Source organism: Musa acuminata, chromosome BXJ2-1 (genome assembly GCF_036884655.1).
Source record: "Musa acuminata AAA Group cultivar baxijiao chromosome BXJ2-1, Cavendish_Baxijiao_AAA, whole genome shotgun sequence".
In the NCBI taxonomy this organism is placed as follows: Eukaryota; Viridiplantae; Streptophyta; class Magnoliopsida; order Zingiberales; family Musaceae; genus Musa; species Musa acuminata.
Genome location: NC_088338.1, coordinates 8,206,196 through 8,226,323, shown reverse-complemented (window position 1 = coordinate 8,226,323; position 20,128 = coordinate 8,206,196). Strand labels below are relative to the sequence as shown.

The window sequence follows — 20,128 nt, the reverse complement described above, 5'->3', positions numbered from 1 at the left end:
GAGCGACCGTATCCGGTTATTTCGTGATTTCTTCAAATGTCACGGGTGGACTGCTATTGAGGCGCCCACCCCAAGTCATACGAGTGTCTAAAACGGGTGCCCCATACCGAGTCACCGTCGCACTCGTCCCGTTACGTCGCGTTTGGGGCCGCCGCGGCTTCCGACTCGACAAACCGGCTCGGCTCAGCTCGGCTCGGCTCGGCTCGGCTCGGGGCCAGTTGTTATTATAAAGGGAAAGGATCGACGCGGCTGGCGTCAGGGGAGCGGAGCCGCCTCGCCGCGCCTCGCTTCGCCTCACGGTCCCTGTTGTCCCACCCGGGCCCATCACTGCTCCCGATCCTCCCCGGTTTCCCTCTCGGCTTTAAAATCCTCGAGGCCGGCGCTCGTCAATGGCGGACCGCAACCTTCCTCGCCCTCTCTTCGGCCTACGGCTTTGCCTTTGCTTAAGTTTTCGGGCTCCTGATCAGGTAGAGGAGGCCATGGAGGCGCCGCCGAGGCCTCTGCGGTTGCGGTGCTCGGTCCAGAACTACGATTGGGGTAGATTCGGGGAGGAATCGACGGTCGCGCGGCTGTTCGAAGGCAACTCCGGGTCGGAGATTGAGTTGGGCCGGCCCTACGCCGAGTTCTGGATGGGAACGCACGAATCGGGGCCGTCCTTTGTGGTGGCGTCACCAGAGGCGGCGGTGGCGGAGGCAGAGTGTTTGGCGCCCGGGGTGGTCACGCTCAAGAAGTGGATTGGGGAGAACCCTGGCGCGCTGGGTGTGAAGGTCGTGCAGAAGTGGGGGAAAAACCTTCCTTTTTTGTTCAAGGTTGCTTCTTTACTCTATCCGCTCTTTCTTTTTCTCCTCAATACGACTGCGATTCTTTGAGTCGGGTTTGATACTGTTTATTCATTGATCCTGATGTTCTTTCGCAGTTTTCTATTGTTAAGATTCGTGTCTTTTTGTCTTTTGGTGTTGAAATAGGCTGTTTGAAGTTCTTCGCCATTAAATTACTATTTCTTTTTGTTCTCATTCGATCGGTAATAGGTCTTGTCGGTAGCCAAAGCGTTGTCGATACAGGCGCACCCCGATAAGGAGTTGGCAAGGATGCTTCATAAGATGCGGCCGAGTGTTTATAAGGATCCTAACCATAAACCAGAGATGGCGATTGCTTTAACCGAGTTCAGGGCGCTGTGTGGTTTTGTCAACATTGAGGTACATAATGAAGTTTTCTTGTCTTACTTCAGGATTTATTGGTTGTTTTCTGATCAATTCGTCTTAACCTGTCATAATCGCCTTTTTGAAAAATCTTGTTGTAGTGTGATGATTACTTTCCTCCAGAGTCACCTTTTTTTTGGGGGGGGGGCGGGGGGAATATCTCATTGTTAATGATTAAACACATGAAAAAAATTAATATGAAATGTGTCATCTATACTGACAGCTTATATTTAGTCTACCATGGTACTTCACATGTTAGGCTGTTTTTTGTGTGCCTTTTTTCTTATTTGATTTGAACAGAAAAGGGATAGAAAGTTATAACATTGGCTTCCTCAAGATCCCAAATTTGATGGTTTCTAATTACCTTCATGATCCACACTGAATTTGTTTTATGATTAGTGTTATAAAACTTACTGGTTTAACAAGACATCTTGGATTCAGAATGTAAGAAGGACTGTCTTTCCAGATTCATAACTTTATGCTACCTTATGGCTTATTGGGCTGAACAACTAGATGGACATGTGAACTTTACTTCCTTCTCATTGCTTTAGTGCAGCCATTTGTACTCCTGATGCCACTGTTGGAATCAACAGAGTTTCAGACTCTTGCCTGATGCTATTTAAATTGTTCATACAGCATTCTGTTTTATGTGTTCTTAGCTTATCTTACCTAGGCATGCTTAAAAAAGTTCATCCAGGATATCTTTGCCACTTTGCTCTTAGACGTTATCTTATTAGGACATACTTTTGCATATGTTGATTCTTATTACAAAATCAATTCTGAGTACTTTATTGACCTTCGTTACTGCTTTTTTTACTCAAGTTTCAAGCATCTCATGCTTTTTTCTGGTAGCTAGATATTATTCATGGCATATGAGCTTCCTTGTTTCCCAGATTTTAATCACAAAGACCTTCCTAGACTTCACATTTGCTACCCCTCTAATCTTTGATGACTTTTTGTTTATGCCTTTCCTTAATCAACATTTCATGCTTTTAATGCCACTCTTGTCTGAGTACCCTGTTTAAATACACGTGAAACATGTTAACCCATGTAGTCTTTTCAAATGATGTATTATGATATTCTTTTTATCCATGTCCTATCATCAATCTTGCTATATGCTGACCTGCCCATATTTCATGGTTGCAAATCTTCACATGTTTTCCTCCTCTTCTGGAAGAAGTATCTGATGTGTATTTTATTGAAGAAGTTTGTGAAGGCTTTTTTTCTCTCCCATCTTCTAAATAGTAACTTTCATCTATGATATATCAGTTTCCAATCGTTAATACAGATATCATAAGAAACATTGGGCAGACAGTTATGTCCATGGTATCTTGTAAACCTGCAGGAGCTCAAGGATGTCCTTGTTGGTGTACCAGAAATTACAGAGCTGATTGGTAATGAGGAGGCAAGCAAAATTATTGGCAGCAAAGATCTAGATGGATATTTGGATGCAAAAGCTCTTCTGCGATCAATCTTCACTAAGCTTATGTCAGCAAGTAAAGAGGCTGTTTTGGAACTGGTTCCTAAACTAAAAGATCGTTTAGATGTTGAAAGTAAGGTAAACAGAATTATCTGTTATTAAGCAAACTTTATGTTTGCCTTCATAATTCTGTACTTATAGCATGATTCACTCTGGTTATTGCTGATTGCAAGCTAATCTGATAATTCTAGATGGAAACAAGAACACTTTTCAATTTCTGTTATTATAAAAGGCTCGACTTGGTGTACCTGCCAATCTTGTTTTTTCTCTTTTTGATGGCGATCTTTTTGTTGATGCTATGGAACTTATACATCTTGCATAATAATTTCTGGCATTCTCGAGGCATGCCTAACATCCAGTTCTTTATCCATATCCTGGTTATCACCGTGTATTTGAGTTGGCCCGTTATATATTTCTGTGAGGAAAATTCTTGTTTGAAGGTGAAGGAAGCAAGTCTTGGCCTTCTTGTATGGTTATAATGTTTGTAATAAAGTTCATATTTTGACGCTGTTGCTAATCACTAGTTCTTTTTTGTTTAAAGACCAATACATTGAGGCCTTGTATCTTTATGCGACAGAACTGAAAGATTTTGGATTATTGATATTGGATTGGGGAAATGGGATCATGCTATGTGGATTCAGTTGGCATATTGTATCAAATTCTTATGTTTCGTTTGCTGCATTCTTAAGAGTTAATATTTCGACTAGATGTTGTGATTGTCCTGTCAGATTTTGACATTTAGGCCTTTATTACTAATCCTGTTCTAATAATTACAAGTTTCTATGATGTGAACTGTCATAGTGAGTTACGTCAGTTGTTTTCGTCCTTTAAAAATTGATTATATGTTCTGTTCTTTTATGTCTTTTTCTTAAATATAGGACTGTCCAGAAAACATTTTAAGTAGACCTCTGAAGCACCATTGCTGAATCTAGAATCATCTAGACTAGAGTTCCAACACAAATTATAGGTGGAAAGAGTGTAAGTCATCCAATAGGCAAAAAGTAGTTTGCTGTCCCTAACTATTTCCTTTATATCTTGCCTTTGCCTTCAGTGGACCAGTGCCAAGATGTGGAGCGCAGAGTGTTTTTCATTTGGGAATGTTGTTTAAACTATATTGACTATGTCTCTCAGATCCAAAGATATACAGGTGTCAAGGGTACTTTGTTTATTTATGATTTAGACTGTTTCAACAACTGTAGGTTAACCTGTCGAGCAAGCTATTCCTTTCTATTCCTCAAAGCTTCTTCCTGTAAACCCTTTGTCACATTTGCTAGGCGGACCTTTTTATTCATCTTCTGATAGTTTTTGTTTCTTCCAGCAATTATGGGGGCATAATTTCTAATTTTGAATATCTCGATACTTATGAACAGAACTCTACTAGTTGTTGTAACTAGTAAGAGATGCATTACAGTAGGTTGGCATGTGTTATGATGTAAATGGTGATGTTCACATGATAGTTTATTTGATAATAATGATCTTCATGAGCTTGCCACTTTACATATTTAGACAATTGTTATCAGGTCAAACATGGTGATCAATTAATGTAGATTAGGTGGTTTACATTGATCTGGACACAATTAGCTACATTCTTTAGTCAGTTATTGAAGTTTCTTTCCCTCCCTTGTGTAGAGGGTAAGTGGTGTCTTAAAATTCCAATTACAAGAGTAAATGAAGGTACTGGAACATTTAGGATGAGTTGTAGTGATTGGTTTGAGTTATCTTAGGTTAGTCTAAGAATGACAAATTACTTACGGCAGTTTGTGTCAGGGTAAAGGCAATGTTTCAAGGAGGATTTGGTCAAGGTCATGGATAAATGTTTGGACTGAGACAATGAAATGTTGGGGTGAAAAAGAATATGGACCTAGCATGCAAAATAATAGGGAGAATGTGTTATGGACAGTAGCAAAGGATGTTGGAAGATGACAAGCAGTCAAGTGCATCTTGATGTTTGAGCTTGCTTCAAGATCTTTGAAAGCATATAGAAATCTGCTAATGCTAGAAAGTATTATCTGAAACACCTTTAAATTTAATTCAGTCACTTGACAATAACTTGTGAGAAGCTTTAATACTTGGATGATTGGTTAATTTTTTTTATATTACAGATGCTGACGTTCTACTCACCTGATATAGGATCACTAATCTGAGAACCTTTTCTATGCTAAACTCTTCATTTTATGAAACATTTTAAGTTCACACATATTTCGTTTTTTGTCATGATTGAACTAAGTGCTCACTTTGCCATTAAATATAATATGGATGAATATACCTTATTACCAGAAGTGATTTTAATACTATTGAAGTATGCAATGCAAAGATAACTGCAGGTGGATATATATATATATATATATATATATATATATATATATATATATATATATATATATATATATATATATATATATATATAACATGTTGTAATATATTGAACTTTCAGGATGGTTAGCACTGTTTTCTAATGTTCACTCTAAATGATCTTTTTCGTTTAAGATGGTATATATCTCATCAATTATTCTCTCCCCTGATGAAACAATTAGCTTTTTTTGAAGATAATGGCAGCTAGCTACATTAGGGCTGAGATAAATTATATTGGAACTTCTCTGTTCCCAGCTTTGGCTGTTTTTTGACTGTACAATTGTGAATTATTTTTATCCCTTCAATCAGATTAGGACATTAACGGAGAAAGAACAGCTTGTATTACTACTGGAGAAGCAGTATCAAGCTGATGTTGGGGTCATAGCAGCCTTCTTATTTAATTATGTGAAGCTCAGCCCAGGCGAAGCACTGTATATTGGCTCAAATGAACCTCATGCTTATATTTCGGGCGATTGTATTGAATGTATGGCTGCTTCAGACAATGTTGTGCGAGCTGGACTGACAGCTAAGTACATAGACGTGCCAACTCTTTGTTCAATGCTAACATACAAACAGGTCTGTTAATTTTAATTTAGAATTTTCTTTCTAAAATATGCTCTTATTTTATTGCTTAGGAAACCATTAATGGCACATGACATGTTAGTAACCTATAGCATATTGATTAGTGATCTGTGCCTTTCATTTTGTGATGTCTCTAATAATTGTCTTGTGTTGCCAATGCTTTGGCGAATGTGTCTGAAGAATAATTGGGAGTTTTCTGGTTCTGTGAATTTTTTCAGGTAACATAACATTAGATAGACCTTTTGTATATATGTCAAACAAAACGGTACCATGGTTGTTGTTGGATATCATTGTATATAATCTTAAGCTCATATACTGCACTTATATTTGGTCATCATTAACAAGAATTTTTACCAATCTTAAGGACTATAATAGTATTTCTTTCCATTTACTAATGGTTGGTAGCTAAGGAGATGTGAAATCTGCTATTATTTATAGCAAAATTGTTTATACAAATTACAGAAATTAGGTTGACTATTATGCTTCTTTTTGGATAGACCAACTTGAATCAACTCAAGAATCATTAACATGCTTTTTACACATAAAGGATGTTTTAGGTGTTGGTGTTTTAAATATTGTGTTAGCACATCCTAACCCTCTTCTTAGTCTTGCATGGATTCTCTATGAATATTTGTGTTGAAAGATGAAGATTACGTTAGTTTCCATACTCTATGTAGTAGCCTCATCGGTGCACAATTCTCTGATTTTATATTCTATTGAGGTGACCAAGAGGAAATGATCAATTTCTAGTGGAGATTGAAACATTTATATATTTTTTAGGTGCAATAAGATGACAAAGTGTGATGAACACAAGCATATCTTAAACATATGCATAAGTTGTTGGAAATTGGGTTATGCAATATCGTTATGTAGGTTTTGATGTTGTACCATTATTCCCTTGTCTATCATTTCACTATTCTAGTTGTTCTTGTACCTTTTCATTTGCACCTGTCTATTATTTGCCGTGCTCCTTGAGGTAAGTATCATGTAACATCATAGCTTAGTTTTTGATGCTTATTAAATTCATTTTCCAGGGATTTTAGCTGTTTATGGTTTTTAATTTTGTGATTGGTTGATGGTCGTATGTTATGATGTGGGAATGATCGATTATGCCACCCATGGGCTATGACTATCTACTCTGTAGAGTCTCAATGTTTATAGATTGCACGTGGATGAGGAGCTTGCTCTTCTGTAAATATTAATTTAACCACATATATTTTTGTTTGTTTAGACCATTCAACTAATTTACCTGTTTAGTAAACTAGCATAGTGTTTTTTTACAACTTGTGCAGGGCTTTCCTGAAATTCTTCGAGGGGTCCCCATATATTCTTATGTTTCACGATATACACCTCCGTTTGATGAGTTTGAAGTCGATCGTTGCCTATTGCCACCAAAAGAGTCTGTTGTGTTCTCTGCCATTCCAGGGCCCTCTATATTTGTTATCGTGGCCGGGGAGGGCACAATGCAGATAAGTTCTCCAGCCGAGGAAAGAAAGGTCATTCAGGGGGATGCATTTTTTGTGCCAGCTCAAAATGAGATTAGGCTGATTGCTAGTGCTGATGCACCGATTCATCTGTATCGAGCTGGAGTAAACAACCGGGTCTTTGGTTAGCGCATACTTTAATTTCAACAATACAAGGTTAAATATTGAGACGTCCACGATCGTCACAACTATGTGATCAATCTTAGTTCACATGTATCATGGAGTGTGCCGGAAGAATAAAAGAAATGTTCCCTTGATGTATAGCAGAACAACCGATAAATTGATTTTTAGTTTGGAATCTGCAGATTTGGTTGTTTGAGATATTTATAGTTTACCTAGAAAAAGTAAAAAGTGTTGCTGAAGCATGTGGTGGAACGGTTAATTGCAATAATATTCATATTATTTGTACCTTGTTCCTTCTTCTGATGTTGAAGTTATGTCATTGGAAAAATATGAACTTAAGAAGGTGTGCCTCCAAATATTGAACTTCTTCTTCTGATGTAGAAGTTATGTCATGGAAAAATATGAACTCAGGAAGGTATGCCTCCAAATATTTAACTATGAAGACAGGTTTTTCTATTATGTTTCCAAACTTGAATGTTGGAGTGGAGATAATATATGTTGTTTTGCTTCAATTATCACTGTGCTGATTTTTAATTGAGTAAGAGTGGCATTTTCTTCTTGATAAGTTAGGCCTTTCTGTCATCTTCCTCTCCCGCTGGATCATGTAGGCAATGACGAGGAATTCTACTTCTGAAAGCAAAGCTCACCCCGTTGTGTTGATCGTCAACGCACGTCTTGATCTTAACATGCCAAAGCATTCGGAGAGAGGTCGGTCAAAAAGATGAGCACGACGCATCGCCAAGTCTAATCACCAAAACTTCTCTGAAGAACACTCCGATTCGACGTTCAGATGCGATCTTTCACCGGTTAGTATGTTAGAGAAAGCGCCTCGAACGACATCTCTTCCATCCCTGCGTCATGTCCTTGTCACCGAGAGTTGCTTCGGTGAGGAAGACGGCGACCTGGAACAGCTCTCGATCGGCGATCAGAACAGGGCTCTGAGTCGTGTGGCTTATGCGCCTTCGCCGCGTGAACTCTTCCGGGGGTTTGGTACTGGAATTCTACGGAGATGTCTCGTCAACCTCTTTCCTCGACCGCACCGGTGTGCATCGGTTGTGTCATCCTCCTGCGTTTGGTCGCTCGAACCACACAAAGTCATCATGAGCAGCATCGAGGAAACATCCTGAAATGAAATGAGAAAAATCAAGCGATGCCATTAATCCAGTATTTCTAATAATCGAAAGAATTGAGTGATATAGATTGGGCTATGTTTTTGGATTGAATTAAGGTTAGATTCGATACATATTAACTCCGACCTCATTATTATTCAATTTTTAATTATATATTCTTGTAAATTTTAATGTAATATATAAAATTAGTTAAATAATTAACAATGTATTTTATTTTGAACTAAAACAAAGTTATAATATTAAAAAAAATAAAATACCTTTAAAATTATTACCATCCTAATGGGTTTTATAAAGAGTATTATATATATATATATATATAATATCAACATCGTTAACGTGACGCATATTGTCCAAGAGAAGAGGTGACTAAAGGAACTAAACAATGACCAAAGTTTTGGCGACCTCAAGTCATCCCGATTGATTGGCTGCCTATTTCATGTCACGTCATATCATCTCACTCCTCGATCTTCGCATTTTTCCCACGTGCCATTAGAGTCGCCATTTGCAAATTGAGATTGGTTACACCCTTCAAACTTCTTGATTTAGGTTCGAGTGGGACCCGCAAATGTACCGTGGAAGGACCGAGGGAGATAATTTCGTTGAATCTTATCATCTTTGCTTTGATTTGCGCCTCGTTTTAGATCGTCGGCCACTTTTTGTCATGCCATCCTAAGCAAGTGCAACAACATTATCTATTCTAATATATTATGCATACTTTTGGCTTATTAATTTACATGAGGCTAATTATATATATTTTTATTATACTTGGACTCATTAATATATGATCCTCATATTTAAAAAATTTATATAGTTTTAAAAATAAAATAAAATAATCTTATTTATTTTAACACTGTTAATTGTATTGATGAAAAACATAATGCATGACATTGAAAGTGAAAGAAAAATTATATAATTTTAACTTCGCAGAAAATAGAAAAGATGTTAAAAAAATATTTTTACCTTGTGTTTTCTATCGATATAACTAACGACGGTAGATCAGATAGAATTATTTATTTCACTTTCAGAATTATAGGGATCTCAATATAGATTTAATAAGTATAAAAATCATGATGCTAATAGGATCCAAATATAAGAGATAGTATGTAATTAAACTTTACATACAATATCTATTCAAATCTAAAGCAATCGATCAATCTATTCAACTCTAATATCTATTAAAGCCTGACTATTATGATTACGATGTTATCGTGTTCACTTAAACATACACTCATTTTTACACTTGAAACTAAGTTTATTTTAAAAAAAAATAACTTAAACATAAAAAAAAATTTATAAAATTTAAATATTTAGATATGACCATAGTATAATTTTGTAGGATTTTTCACTCGGTACGAATTCACTCTGAAAGAAACAATTATCTTTGGATCAATTGCATAATATAGAATTGACGATAGTTTCTGACACGACAAGACACATCATCTATCTATGGAGTGCTTCTTCGAGATGGACCGCCGAGAGAATAGATGAAAGACTTTGGTGCAATACTAGTCTTAAAGAAAGAGGAAAAGACAATGTGATAATAGGATTCATAGTTATTTCCATGGACGATGATAATTATAACCCTTGCAATACGTTAAGATGTGCGACCAGTATTCGCTGCTCTTTACAAAAGAAAGACCCAATTCGTTCGTCGGAGTCACCCATCACACCTCGTAGAGATGATGGGGGCATCAAACCCCTCTCACCCCTCATTGCGTCTGACCCACCATTCTTCCGTATGTCACGCCAATGATGCCATCCAATCATGTAAAGACGCTTCCAAAAGAAATTCCTGTAGTTGCCAACTCGACTGTCCTTTACAATTTATACTCAGGGAACAACTTGACAATAATAATTAAGGCCATTTCAACCTCTTAAATTTGATAATAAATTATTTAAGTTTATCTAAAATAATATTTATATTTTTAAAAATATAATATATAAGTTTATCTCGTCAAGTTTGAGTTAATATATAAAGTTAGATATATTAACTCATAATAGACTATTAATATAATGATACGTATAATTTAAGTTTTAAAAAAAATATTTTAACCCTTGTGGTTTTGGTCATGGACCACTTAAGCCCTTATGATTTTGCTCGTATCTAAAATAATCCCTACACTTATAAAAATATAGTATATAAACCCCTCATGTTAAATCTAAGTTAAGAAATGTTAGAGTCGGTTGATGTAATATGCTAACTCATAATAAACCATGAATATAATAATATATATAATTTAAATTAAAAAATTAAGACTATCATCAATGGGCGGAATAGGCGTCGTCATGGAAGTAACCACGAGCAACAACACTGAGTCGTTGCTACCTAACAACGCGTCATACGCACACAGCCTCTCCCATGCTAACAATAAGCTTAAGACCTTCCGGTCCTACCTCATGGGATGTGCGTCGACTAGTTTAACGTTATGTATGCAATGGTCTCCTAGTCCCTCTTACTCCTAGACATCTTCGTCTCCACCCCCTCCCACTTCATTCTCTCCCGTGCTCCCACCCATTGTGCCTACGATGTGGTGGTTTAGCTCTCCCTTATCTCTGCCTTCGGTCTCTCGTAACTCTGTTTCTCCATCTTCGTCTATCGCTATGACCTCCACTGTTTCATCTTCTTTGACAAAATAGTTTTTTTTTTTACTTAAATTATATATATCATTATATTAATAATTTATTGTGAGACAGCATGCCATGTAAGTATATTCTAATGTCTATCAACTTAAACTTAACGGGAGGAGCTTATATGCTATTTTTTTTAAAATATATTGATTATTTTATATACAAATAAAACCACAAGCGATTACAAAATCATAGAGGTTAAAATATTTTTTTTAAAATAATTATATGTATCATTATATCAAACATTCGTTAACTAAGACTTGACGGGAGGGATTTATATATTATATTTTTAAAAATATAAGAATTATTTAAGACATAAGTAAATCATAAAAATTTAAATGATATCAAAATTAAATTAAATGGGCTAAAATCAATCTTAATCCTAATTATTATTGTGTTATGTAAGAAGAAGCTGCATGCCACACTTTCCATCCATGGCTGCTGTGTTGTGAACTCAAGTCAACAATTCCATCATCCATGCCTTTCTGTACCCCACTCGATATCCCATCATCTGCTTCTTTCGGCCAAAAGCAGTTTGAAGAAGAAGATGTGAAGTCTTATTCGAGGCCCCAAATGAAAGAAAGAGAAAAACATGAGGAACCTTAAGCCACATATATCTATGGGAGTCGTGACCAAAAGGATTAATAGATTCTACCCCATCCACGTATTCAGCATTCCATACAGTTCATCCATGCTCCACAAGCTGTCTCCCACGCTGTTCATGCAATTATTGTAAGTAGCCGTGCAACCGGATGTTGCATAGCTATCTGCCGATGCCGTCATGGGAGGTAGGCGGCAGGCTCCTAAGCTGTGGGCGTTGTCGTCGGAGCTGCCACTGTGGAATGGACTGAACTCGATGCCACTGAGCTCGGCCACCGGCTTCCACGAGGATTCCGGCAAGCCTGAGACTTGGGCTGATGAGGTGCTCGGGTTGCGAACCTCTGCTCCTGATAGCTCGTACGAGCTGCGACTCTCGAATCGGCAATGCGTGCTGGGTCGGAACAACTCTTGGACGAGGTCTCGGGGAGGATGGTCGATCGCCGTGGCGGTCGTGTCGGCATGCGGAGTTTGCGCGGGCTGAGGAGAGATCGTCTGCTCCAGCAACCTCGGCGTCCAGCACCATCGTACTGCATCACGAAACACGGTGCTGTTGGCGTCGATTTTGAGCTGCCTTGCTTGCTTCTGCGTCTGCGTCCTCCAGTAGTTCTTTATCTCGTTGTCGGTTCTCCCCGGTAAGTATTGTGCAATCCGTGACCACCTACATGTAAACATCATGAGAGTAAAGGAAAGCTACAACAACGTAGTTGGATCTGATGCCATGTTGATTGCCGGTTAGGCTGTAAAAAATTACCTGAGGCTTAGAGCCTCGATGATTACCTGTTCCCCCACTTGGACTGGAGTTCGAGGATCAGGAGCTGTTCCTCGGGAGAGAGATTGCCTCGCTTTATATCGGGCTTTAAGTAGTTCAACCACCTCAAACGACAGCTCTTGCCGGTTCTCTTCAAGCCTATACGATCAGCAGAAGGTTAGTCATAGATAGATCATGAAAGGTAGGTGAGATGATGATCGATTACCTGAGCACCTAGCGAGCAGGTTCCAGCGACCTTCGCCGTGAAAGGCAATGTAGTGGACGAGGAGAGTGTCCTCCTCCAGAGTCCAGGGACCTCTCCTTAGCTTCATGTCCTCATGTTTGTTGGATGATCCCCTTTTCCCAGACATTCTTGCTCTCTACGAGGGATTCTTGCAGAGGCTACATGGAAGAGCAAGAGAGCCGAGTTCCCAAGATTTATAGACCACTCCAAGGGGCCCAAAGACTAGCAGTGATTCGTAGGCCTCATTCGGATGTGGCTTGCTTTTTTTGACTCGTGGCAAATCTTAAAAGGAATTCTGATGCTCCGAGTCAAAATCTTGGTTGAAAAAACAGGAGGTGGAGGAATATAGACAAAGCGATTCAAGTTTCTTCGGGGGATTGGCAACTTTTTCTAGATTCTCTCATGTGGAAACGTGTTTCACCAAACAAGTTCTCTGCAAGGCGTGACACTGTTGAGTTCAGATTTCTGGGAGGAAGAAGACATTAAGCGGCGGCGTTCAAGGTGCTGGAATTATAAGAACATGTTCCCTTCGAACTCAGTTCTCATTAAACCTCGATGACGGGAACATCTTTTCCTGCACATGCAGTACTGGTGCTTCGATTAGCCTTCTTATCATATCAGTTTGTAAGTGCTTGCTGATATCATAACCTATATGCAAGAAACTAAAGCAGATGTGTAGGCTGTGAGTAGCACAGTCTATTCGACTTCATATTTGGCCAATCTTATGGTTATTTTCTTATTTCATCCGGTGCTTTGGATATATATATATATATATATATATATATAAAGCTTTTCATGGACCACAATTCCATTTCAAAGCCTAGAAAGCCTAAGGCTAAGTGAAGGACTCCACAAAATGATGATTGCATGTACTAAAGCCTGCAAGAAAGCTTTGTTAAAGCTCTGCAAATCCAAGTTGGCTAAGGTATTGTCTAATTCCATACTAAATGACAAAAGCATTGTCGATCATCTAAGGTGATTGCCACCTCAATTGTATATCCTCATTGTAAGATTTACTGCCATCAAATAGCTGTTTAGTGCAGACACAACATGATACATGTCGAGACAGCACAGAGTATCTTATTCCCGCTGGATTTCTTTGTGAGAAATTTCCTTGGAGACTATATATTCCTTAACAATCCCACAAGCATCTTACGCTTGTTATACCCAAAGCAATGGTTGAGAAGGATGGAGCAGTATCGGATCAATCATATGTAAGGTATGTCCCATTGCCAGACAGTAATGTGAAGCCCTGCAGCAGATTCTGGCAGGACAATCCATGGCGAACTCCTCAGATTCTGATGGACTTGCAATTGGAGATCGTTGGTGAACTCCTCGGATGAAACAAGCGGAGAAGGAGAGACCGAGTGGTCCATTTATCTGATTTCATTCGCTTGGTTGTGCTCAACTGGATGAAATCCTAAGCACAACCTGGTCGGCAGGTGGTGACAACGCTTGACGTGCTTCCCGGTTGGAACTTCTCACTCTCCCATCAGTCCAATCTCAAGAGTCATGTCAGTCATCCAGTGATGCCAAAGATTGAAATGAGGATAAGAAGAGGGATAAGAAATGGCAGCATCACTTTGGCCAACTCCACCAGGAACACTAAATTAATCACCAAATGATGCTTTTATAGCTGGATCATTGTACAAAATTATTCTTCTTTAAGTGAGAATACTGTCAACAGCAGTAGTCTTGGAGAAATCAGCATATCTAGATGACGATTGCTGCTAAATTTAAAGCCTGCATTGTGCTACTTTGTTGGTTTGGCATGCCCTGCTTTAGTAGCGTATGATTGTAGGAAGTAGGTGGATCATGTGTTGTTTAATCTAAGAGATGTTAGATTACAAGCATGGTTATTCAAATCTATTCGAAGATAGCTCAATTGATTGTGTAAACAATGATTAAAGTCTTCGGCTACCTAAACAAGAAGAACAGCAAATTCCGAGCACTTCCTGTTACCTCTGCAATTCCTTGGCATGCACGAATTCACACAAAGCAATTCGATGTTTTAAATGTATCATTTGGAAGTCTCCATCATAAGAAGAAGAAAAGAGAGAGAGAGAGAGAGAGAGAGAGAGCGAGAGAGAGAGAAGTATTACCGACTAGGAAGTCCACGATCCACATGATACTTGTGATTGTTTCAACTGACTTCAGGATTGGCTGATGGTGACGACACCCATAATAGTGAAGATAATACCTCTTCTGTTCATAAAGGACAAGATAAAAGAAAGATGATGGAGGAGAATGGCATCACCTCTTCTCCTTTTTTGTCAGATGTTCATTGTGGATTCTGTAGATGAAGGCTAAACCAGCTGGTTGAAGTCAAATGGGATATCTATAGCTTAACACCATACGGAATCGTCGTCTATGGAATGGGCCGAACATAACTATGGATTAGGCCTCAATTAAGCAATCACCTGCGTATATTATATATATATATATATATATATATATATATATATATAATTATTATTATTTGTTTTTTCTGTCTCCTTTCTTCTCCCGCTCCGGTGACTTCTCTGCATCATCAGGCTCGAGGGAGTTAGAGATCGTCTGTTGATAGTGGACATGAACTCAAAGCTAATGGGCGGAGGAAAAGGGAAGGCAGAATAAGGCAAGAAATTATCTCAGCGAGGACCATCAGATCAGAACCTAATTTAGATTTCATCTTATGACCAGAATTGCAAAGCAAAGGCAGCAGAGAGAAGAACGCTGCAGGTACTTCCCATAACCATTAAAGAGCTCGATCTCTTCGATGGTTATGGAGAGATGCACAAGATATAAATGCAGTGGGTAAACTTCAATTCAAAGGTTTTACTGATCACACCAAACCTAGTTCTTATCTCTGAAGGACCGCTTTGATTGCGTGATGCAGATATCTCCCTAACTGCAAAACCAGAGCCATGTCTTGCAGAAAGTGCCGATTGCCCCACCCTCTCTCTTTATGTGGAACGAGCCAAAAGAAGTCTCTCTCTTTACTATGCTCGATAACTCAATGCTGTATGTAAATATGCACCTTCCGATACCCAGGCCTCGTACTTCATCATGTGTACGTACGAGTATTCGGATGATAGTTCTCTGTCCACCTATCATTTTCCATGCACCATAATATCGAGGCAAAATGCTCGAAATGTTGCAGGAGGATGTACCCGTGGGCGGATTCATCACCATATTAGAGTGGATAAGCTATGCGGCTCAAACAAGTATAGTTGGTAGCAGTTGGTGTACAACGATGGGATTATTGTGAGGTGGGCCTGTAATTTATGTGGGGAGTTTGACTGATAAGAAAGTTCTAGTTTCGGGGTCAATTTCCTATTGCATCTCTCTGTATAATAATGAAGAGTAACTAATGTGGACTTCTCCAAATCTTTCTCAGTAAGACTCACCGTTGACTGATTATATATATCACAGTATTTTCTACCAACCTGACTAAGTTGAGGCATTACAGAGGAAGAACGTAATTGTAATACTGGTGCCAATTAGAAGTACGTAGAACCTTTAGATTCTGCCACAGATTGATTCACCGCAGCTTCGAACTCTAGTTTGATCTTTAGACGATATTGGATGTAAAACTGGGATTCATAACTGAGCTGACAATGCATGGTCCAAAATGAGGATCAACATCCAAGATAAGGGACGGGTTTTAGATTATGGAGCCCCATAGACATCCTTCTTACTGTTCGGAAGTCTCACGCCGTCCGCTCCACCTCCACTTTCCACTGTGGCTTCCAGCTACCACTGTCCTGTGATCAAATGCTCCTCATAAAATTTTCTAGCACACGAATCCAATAATTGTGGGTACAGTCTGCGAGGAGAAGCCACAAGAACATCAGCGACCGAAACTGGATGTGCCACGTGCCCTGCTTTTGCATTGGCGACTACTGCAGCGCAGCTAATTCATACACGTTCAGAAACCAGGTTATATAGGAGGCCTCCGAGGCCCCCCGCCCTTCCCTCCCTCTTATACTTATCCTCGCAGTCTTCTTTGGTACCGTTGGGGTCGTCCGTTCTGCATCCATGGGGGAGTTCGCGGACGCGGAGAGATTTGAGTGTCTTAAGCCCTCTCTTCCTTTCATGGAGATGGACACCAACTTGGAGCTGATGAGGCAGCTCGCGGAGCTCAATGGCTCGGCTATGCACAGCCCGAGCATGGGATTGATGGATTACTCCGAGGAGTACTACTTGCCTCATCAGTCCGAGTTCTCGATTCCATATATCGATGACTTGACCGGTCCGCCTGCAGAACGCCAAAAACCCATTGCGGAGTCGCAGCCTGCGGGATCTGTTGGAGAGCAGAGTCATGGAGGCAGGAAAAGGAAGATGATCGCGGAATCGAATGCGAGTTCCCACAACTTTTCAGAGGTCTACTCGGTGATTGGATCGGCAGAAGTTAACACTGAGAAAAAGAACGTACGTACAGTTGTACGCTCTCTTGTCAAAGTCCTTGCGAGTTAATTGTTGGGAGCTCATGTTGTCTCGTTTTCCTTTCAGGGGTCCGAGAGTGGGAGAAGACGCAAAAGCAATTCGAAGGAAGCAGGGAAGCCAAAGGAGGTAGTCCATGTGAGGGCAAGAAGAGGCCAAGCCACTGACAGCCACAGCCTAGCTGAGAGGGTAAGCACATACCTTTCATTTTGTGACAATGACTCATGCTAGCTTTTAGATAGTGTAACTTTTCCTTATTGATAGCCTGTTGTTGATACAAGACCAGATTAATTAGCATGTAACGCTTTGATGAGCTTATGATCATATATACTGACATGACTTCAGGTGAGGAGGAGGAAGATCAATGAAAGAATGAGATGTTTACAAGACCTTGTTCCTGGATGCTACAAGGTAGTTGCTAAAGCTTTGGTGATTCCACCTTCAATTTTCTGAAGCAACTCCATGTGTTCTTTTTGCAGACGATGGGTATGGCAGGGATGCTGGATGAGATAATCAACTATGTGCAATCACTGCAGAACCAAGTTGAGGTAAGAAGCCATTCATTCATTCGCCACTTCTCAAAATGTTGTTCTCATATCTATTCTGTTCATTCTACGCATGTAGACATCTAATTTTTGATGCTGACGCAGTTTCTTTCGATGAAACTTTCGGCTGCGAGCTCCTTTTACGACTACAGCTTGGGTGTGGAAGCCATCGCAATAACTCAGGTGAACCTCCAGAGAGAACTCAATAGTTTTACCCACCACATGTTATGCTGTCCAAGCTAATAGAATAGTCAAAAGACTGTTCTACTTTAGGAGATGTGGCACACATACAATCTAGCTAGGATGGTTGGAGAGGACGAGATTCTAACAGTCTTGTCAATCTTCAACTATGTCGGGAACCTATGTGAAAGAAGTTTAACTACCTCTGACATTAAACAAGGTGATCGATAATACTAAAGAATGGTCGGGATGCATATATTTATATATACCTGAAGCTGAATGGATGATGCAACACAACTCGTTTGTGGCCTCCCACAAGCACACAGATTTCAACCAAGCTTTCTGACTCTTTCTTGTATCTTCGAGTCAAAAGTTGTAGAGAGAAGATGAGTGGAGGATGCAAGTGGGACAAGCAACAGGCTGTAGATGCACATACGATGACATGAAACGAAGTCGATGATTGATGGGTTGATGAACTGTGTTTCTCATGTTCTTGCAGGTGGATGGAGCATACGAGGGGGAAGAGGCAGAGAGAGCGCAGAGAAAGGGACATGGGGATTGCACCAGCGTCCACTCAATATCGATGCCCTCCTTTTGACTCGGCTTTCGGCTCTTGGCACTTCCATGTCTCTGACCACATACATTGCACTCTCGCTTCCTCTCCCAACCTCAGCTCAAGAAGTCTATTTCCCGGCATCCATGCATGGCTCACGTGCATACGAGCTATTTGCTTTCCTTCGCACATGTGTGGGCCTTAGCAAAACTCTCTCTCTCTCTCTCTCACACACACACAGACCAATCTGTTCCTTTTCATTTGGTCATGTATGATTGTATTCAACCTCTTTGTCGGTTCCATGTATTGTCATCGTCACATAGTAATATATTGGACTCCTATTGTTATTTTCTTCTCCCGTTTTACGTTCTGCCATCGACTCTGAGCCGTCAAATCGTTCCATACTTCCTCGGAGAAAGCTGCTTCTACTCATTGAATGGTTAATCCGATATACAAGCAGGTCAAACAGTGCTGGTGACAAACGCATGCAGCTCACACCGACGATTGAGATGTGTCATGGACGACAAAGATGTGAAGATGGTTGCCACTACCAGTGCTGGTGATAGAGGCGTACCGGAGAGAAACCTAATCCTCGATGCACACAATACGTAAGGGATGGCGTCATGAGCATTGGACTATCCATATCGTTGACTCACATGTTAATGTAGTAATCATAGTTTAGCAAGAAACAAAGTGACATAATTGCTTGAAAGCAATACATTCCTTCTTGTTAAGGTGGCTATCCTATCCAGCGTTAGCTAAGGTGATGACGGCCATCAATTGGCGATTGGACATGGATGGCGTGCATGGCCATGTTGGGTAGGACATGGCCATGATCTCAAGTAAAATTGATTGGGATTCTAATGCAAACATGCGAACAATTCGGTGCACAGAAGACGAAATACTTGTCTGTTATACACAGAGGTATCGATGAAACCACATCTAGTTAAACATTTCTGTCGAAGGTAAGTCCAAAGCGATCGTGATCGCAGCCCGCGACGGCCGACGACTGTGAAAGCAACATCTAGAAATTGTGACATCGAACATCCAAAAGCCATGGATGAGACGAAAACCCAATTCATATTAGGTATAGTAATTTGTATTGAACGGTTTGATTATCATGCCAAATTGCAGGAATTGATATCAGAACAGATAATTGTACACCATATTTCATCAATAAAGTTTTTTATTTTTTTTCAGAAAAAAGCAAAGGTGATGGGTTTTTGAGATTTCAATCACACCACAACACTCCATCACTGTAGCAATATATAAGGACTCTCTCTCTCATATGCTTGGCATCATAAGTAGATCCCTCCTGACCACTCCTCAGGGAGAGGCATACCAATTGCCATGCAGCTTCCCCAGCTCTGCTATCTTCATTCTTGATGGCGACGACACATTTGTTTGTTCTCCATTATAGCTAGCTGTGGAGATAAGAATTAGCTATCTTAGTTGGCGGATGATAATCGTTGGTTGAAACCTGCAAAACCTTTGTTACGAGAAGGAGAAATATCTTGAGACCAGATGGGAATATGTGAACATTCGGCGCTTGCTTTTGTCTGCTTCGTCCACATCTACTGAAATTTCAAACTATATTAATTAACCGATGCTTCATCCTCTCCACAGAAGAACACTCCAAAACCGTCGTAGTCGCGGCCTGTAGTTTTGCATGGTCCAGCGAGATGACTGCGGACTGCGAGAACGACATCTACGAATCGGCTGATGCCAAGCAATGGAGATGGTGGAAAAGAAATTTTGGGTAGTGGATGCGATCCATCGAGCGGATGGAGAATTGAAAGCCGGGTTAGAGAGTTAGCCAAATGCGTTGCACTTGGGTGTTGAGAAAAAGGTCGGT

The 20,128-nt window shown here is 39.9% G+C and overlaps 3 protein-coding genes across 4 annotated transcripts; 2 read left to right on the top strand and 1 right to left on the bottom strand.

Annotated features, from left to right (window-relative positions):
- The first annotated feature begins 304 nt into the window (after positions 1-304).
- LOC103992093 (mannose-6-phosphate isomerase 2) lies at positions 305-7,505 on the top strand. Of its 2 annotated transcripts, XM_009411687.3 has the most exons (5): positions 324-809; positions 1,029-1,196; positions 2,545-2,757; positions 5,341-5,607; positions 6,906-7,505. In XM_009411687.3, the coding sequence occupies exons 1-5, from the start codon at positions 390-392 to the stop codon at positions 7,224-7,226; spliced, it is 1,389 nt and encodes a 462-aa protein (XP_009409962.2). In that variant the 5' UTR covers positions 324-389; the 3' UTR covers positions 7,227-7,505. The 2 variants fall into 2 exon arrangements, with proteins under 2 accessions (XP_064949118.1, XP_009409962.2); XM_065093046.1 differs by lacking the exon at positions 1,029-1,196 and having other exon boundaries at positions 305-809.
- A 4,007-nt stretch (positions 7,506-11,512) lies between these two features.
- LOC103992104 (transcription factor MYB62) lies at positions 11,513-13,037 on the bottom strand. Its single transcript, XM_009411698.3, has 3 exons — positions 12,553-13,037; positions 12,356-12,485; positions 11,513-12,236 (listed from the first exon to the last, which is right to left on the bottom strand). The coding sequence occupies exons 1-3, from the start codon at positions 12,695-12,697 to the stop codon at positions 11,630-11,632; spliced, it is 882 nt and encodes a 293-aa protein (XP_009409973.2). The 5' UTR covers positions 12,698-13,037; the 3' UTR covers positions 11,513-11,629.
- A 3,478-nt stretch (positions 13,038-16,515) lies between these two features.
- Positions 16,516-18,513, top strand: LOC135598760 (transcription factor bHLH75-like). The gene is made up of 6 exons (XM_065093045.1): positions 16,516-16,983; positions 17,065-17,184; positions 17,341-17,406; positions 17,475-17,543; positions 17,646-17,723; positions 18,220-18,513. Exons 1-6 carry the CDS (start codon positions 16,591-16,593, stop codon positions 18,316-18,318), a joined length of 825 nt encoding a protein of 274 aa, XP_064949117.1. The 5' UTR covers positions 16,516-16,590; the 3' UTR covers positions 18,319-18,513.
- The last annotated feature ends 1,615 nt before the right edge of the window (positions 18,514-20,128 follow it).

Coding starts and splice junctions, on each gene's coding strand:
- LOC103992104 (XM_009411698.3), bottom strand. CDS start 12,697: ATGTCTGGGAAAAGGGGATCATCCAACAAACATGAGGACATGAAGCTA. Junction 12,486..12,552: donor CCTGCTCGCTAGGTGCTCAG/GTAATCGATCAT, acceptor CTGATCGTATAG/GCTTGAAGAGAACCGGCAAG. Junction 12,237..12,355: donor CAGTCCAAGTGGGGGAACAG/GTAATCATCGAG, acceptor GTTTACATGTAG/GTGGTCACGGATTGCACAAT.
- LOC103992093 (XM_009411687.3), top strand. CDS start 390: ATGGCGGACCGCAACCTTCCTCGCCCTCTCTTCGGCCTACGGCTTTGC. Junction 2,758..5,340: donor GTTTAGATGTTGAAAGTAAG/GTAAACAGAATT, acceptor CCCTTCAATCAG/ATTAGGACATTAACGGAGAA. Junction 5,608..6,905: donor CAATGCTAACATACAAACAG/GTCTGTTAATTT, acceptor CAACTTGTGCAG/GGCTTTCCTGAAATTCTTCG.
- LOC135598760 (XM_065093045.1), top strand. CDS start 16,591: ATGGGGGAGTTCGCGGACGCGGAGAGATTTGAGTGTCTTAAGCCCTCT. Junction 16,984..17,064: donor TTAACACTGAGAAAAAGAAC/GTACGTACAGTT, acceptor TTTTCCTTTCAG/GGGTCCGAGAGTGGGAGAAG. Junction 17,407..17,474: donor TTGTTCCTGGATGCTACAAG/GTAGTTGCTAAA, acceptor TTCTTTTTGCAG/ACGATGGGTATGGCAGGGAT.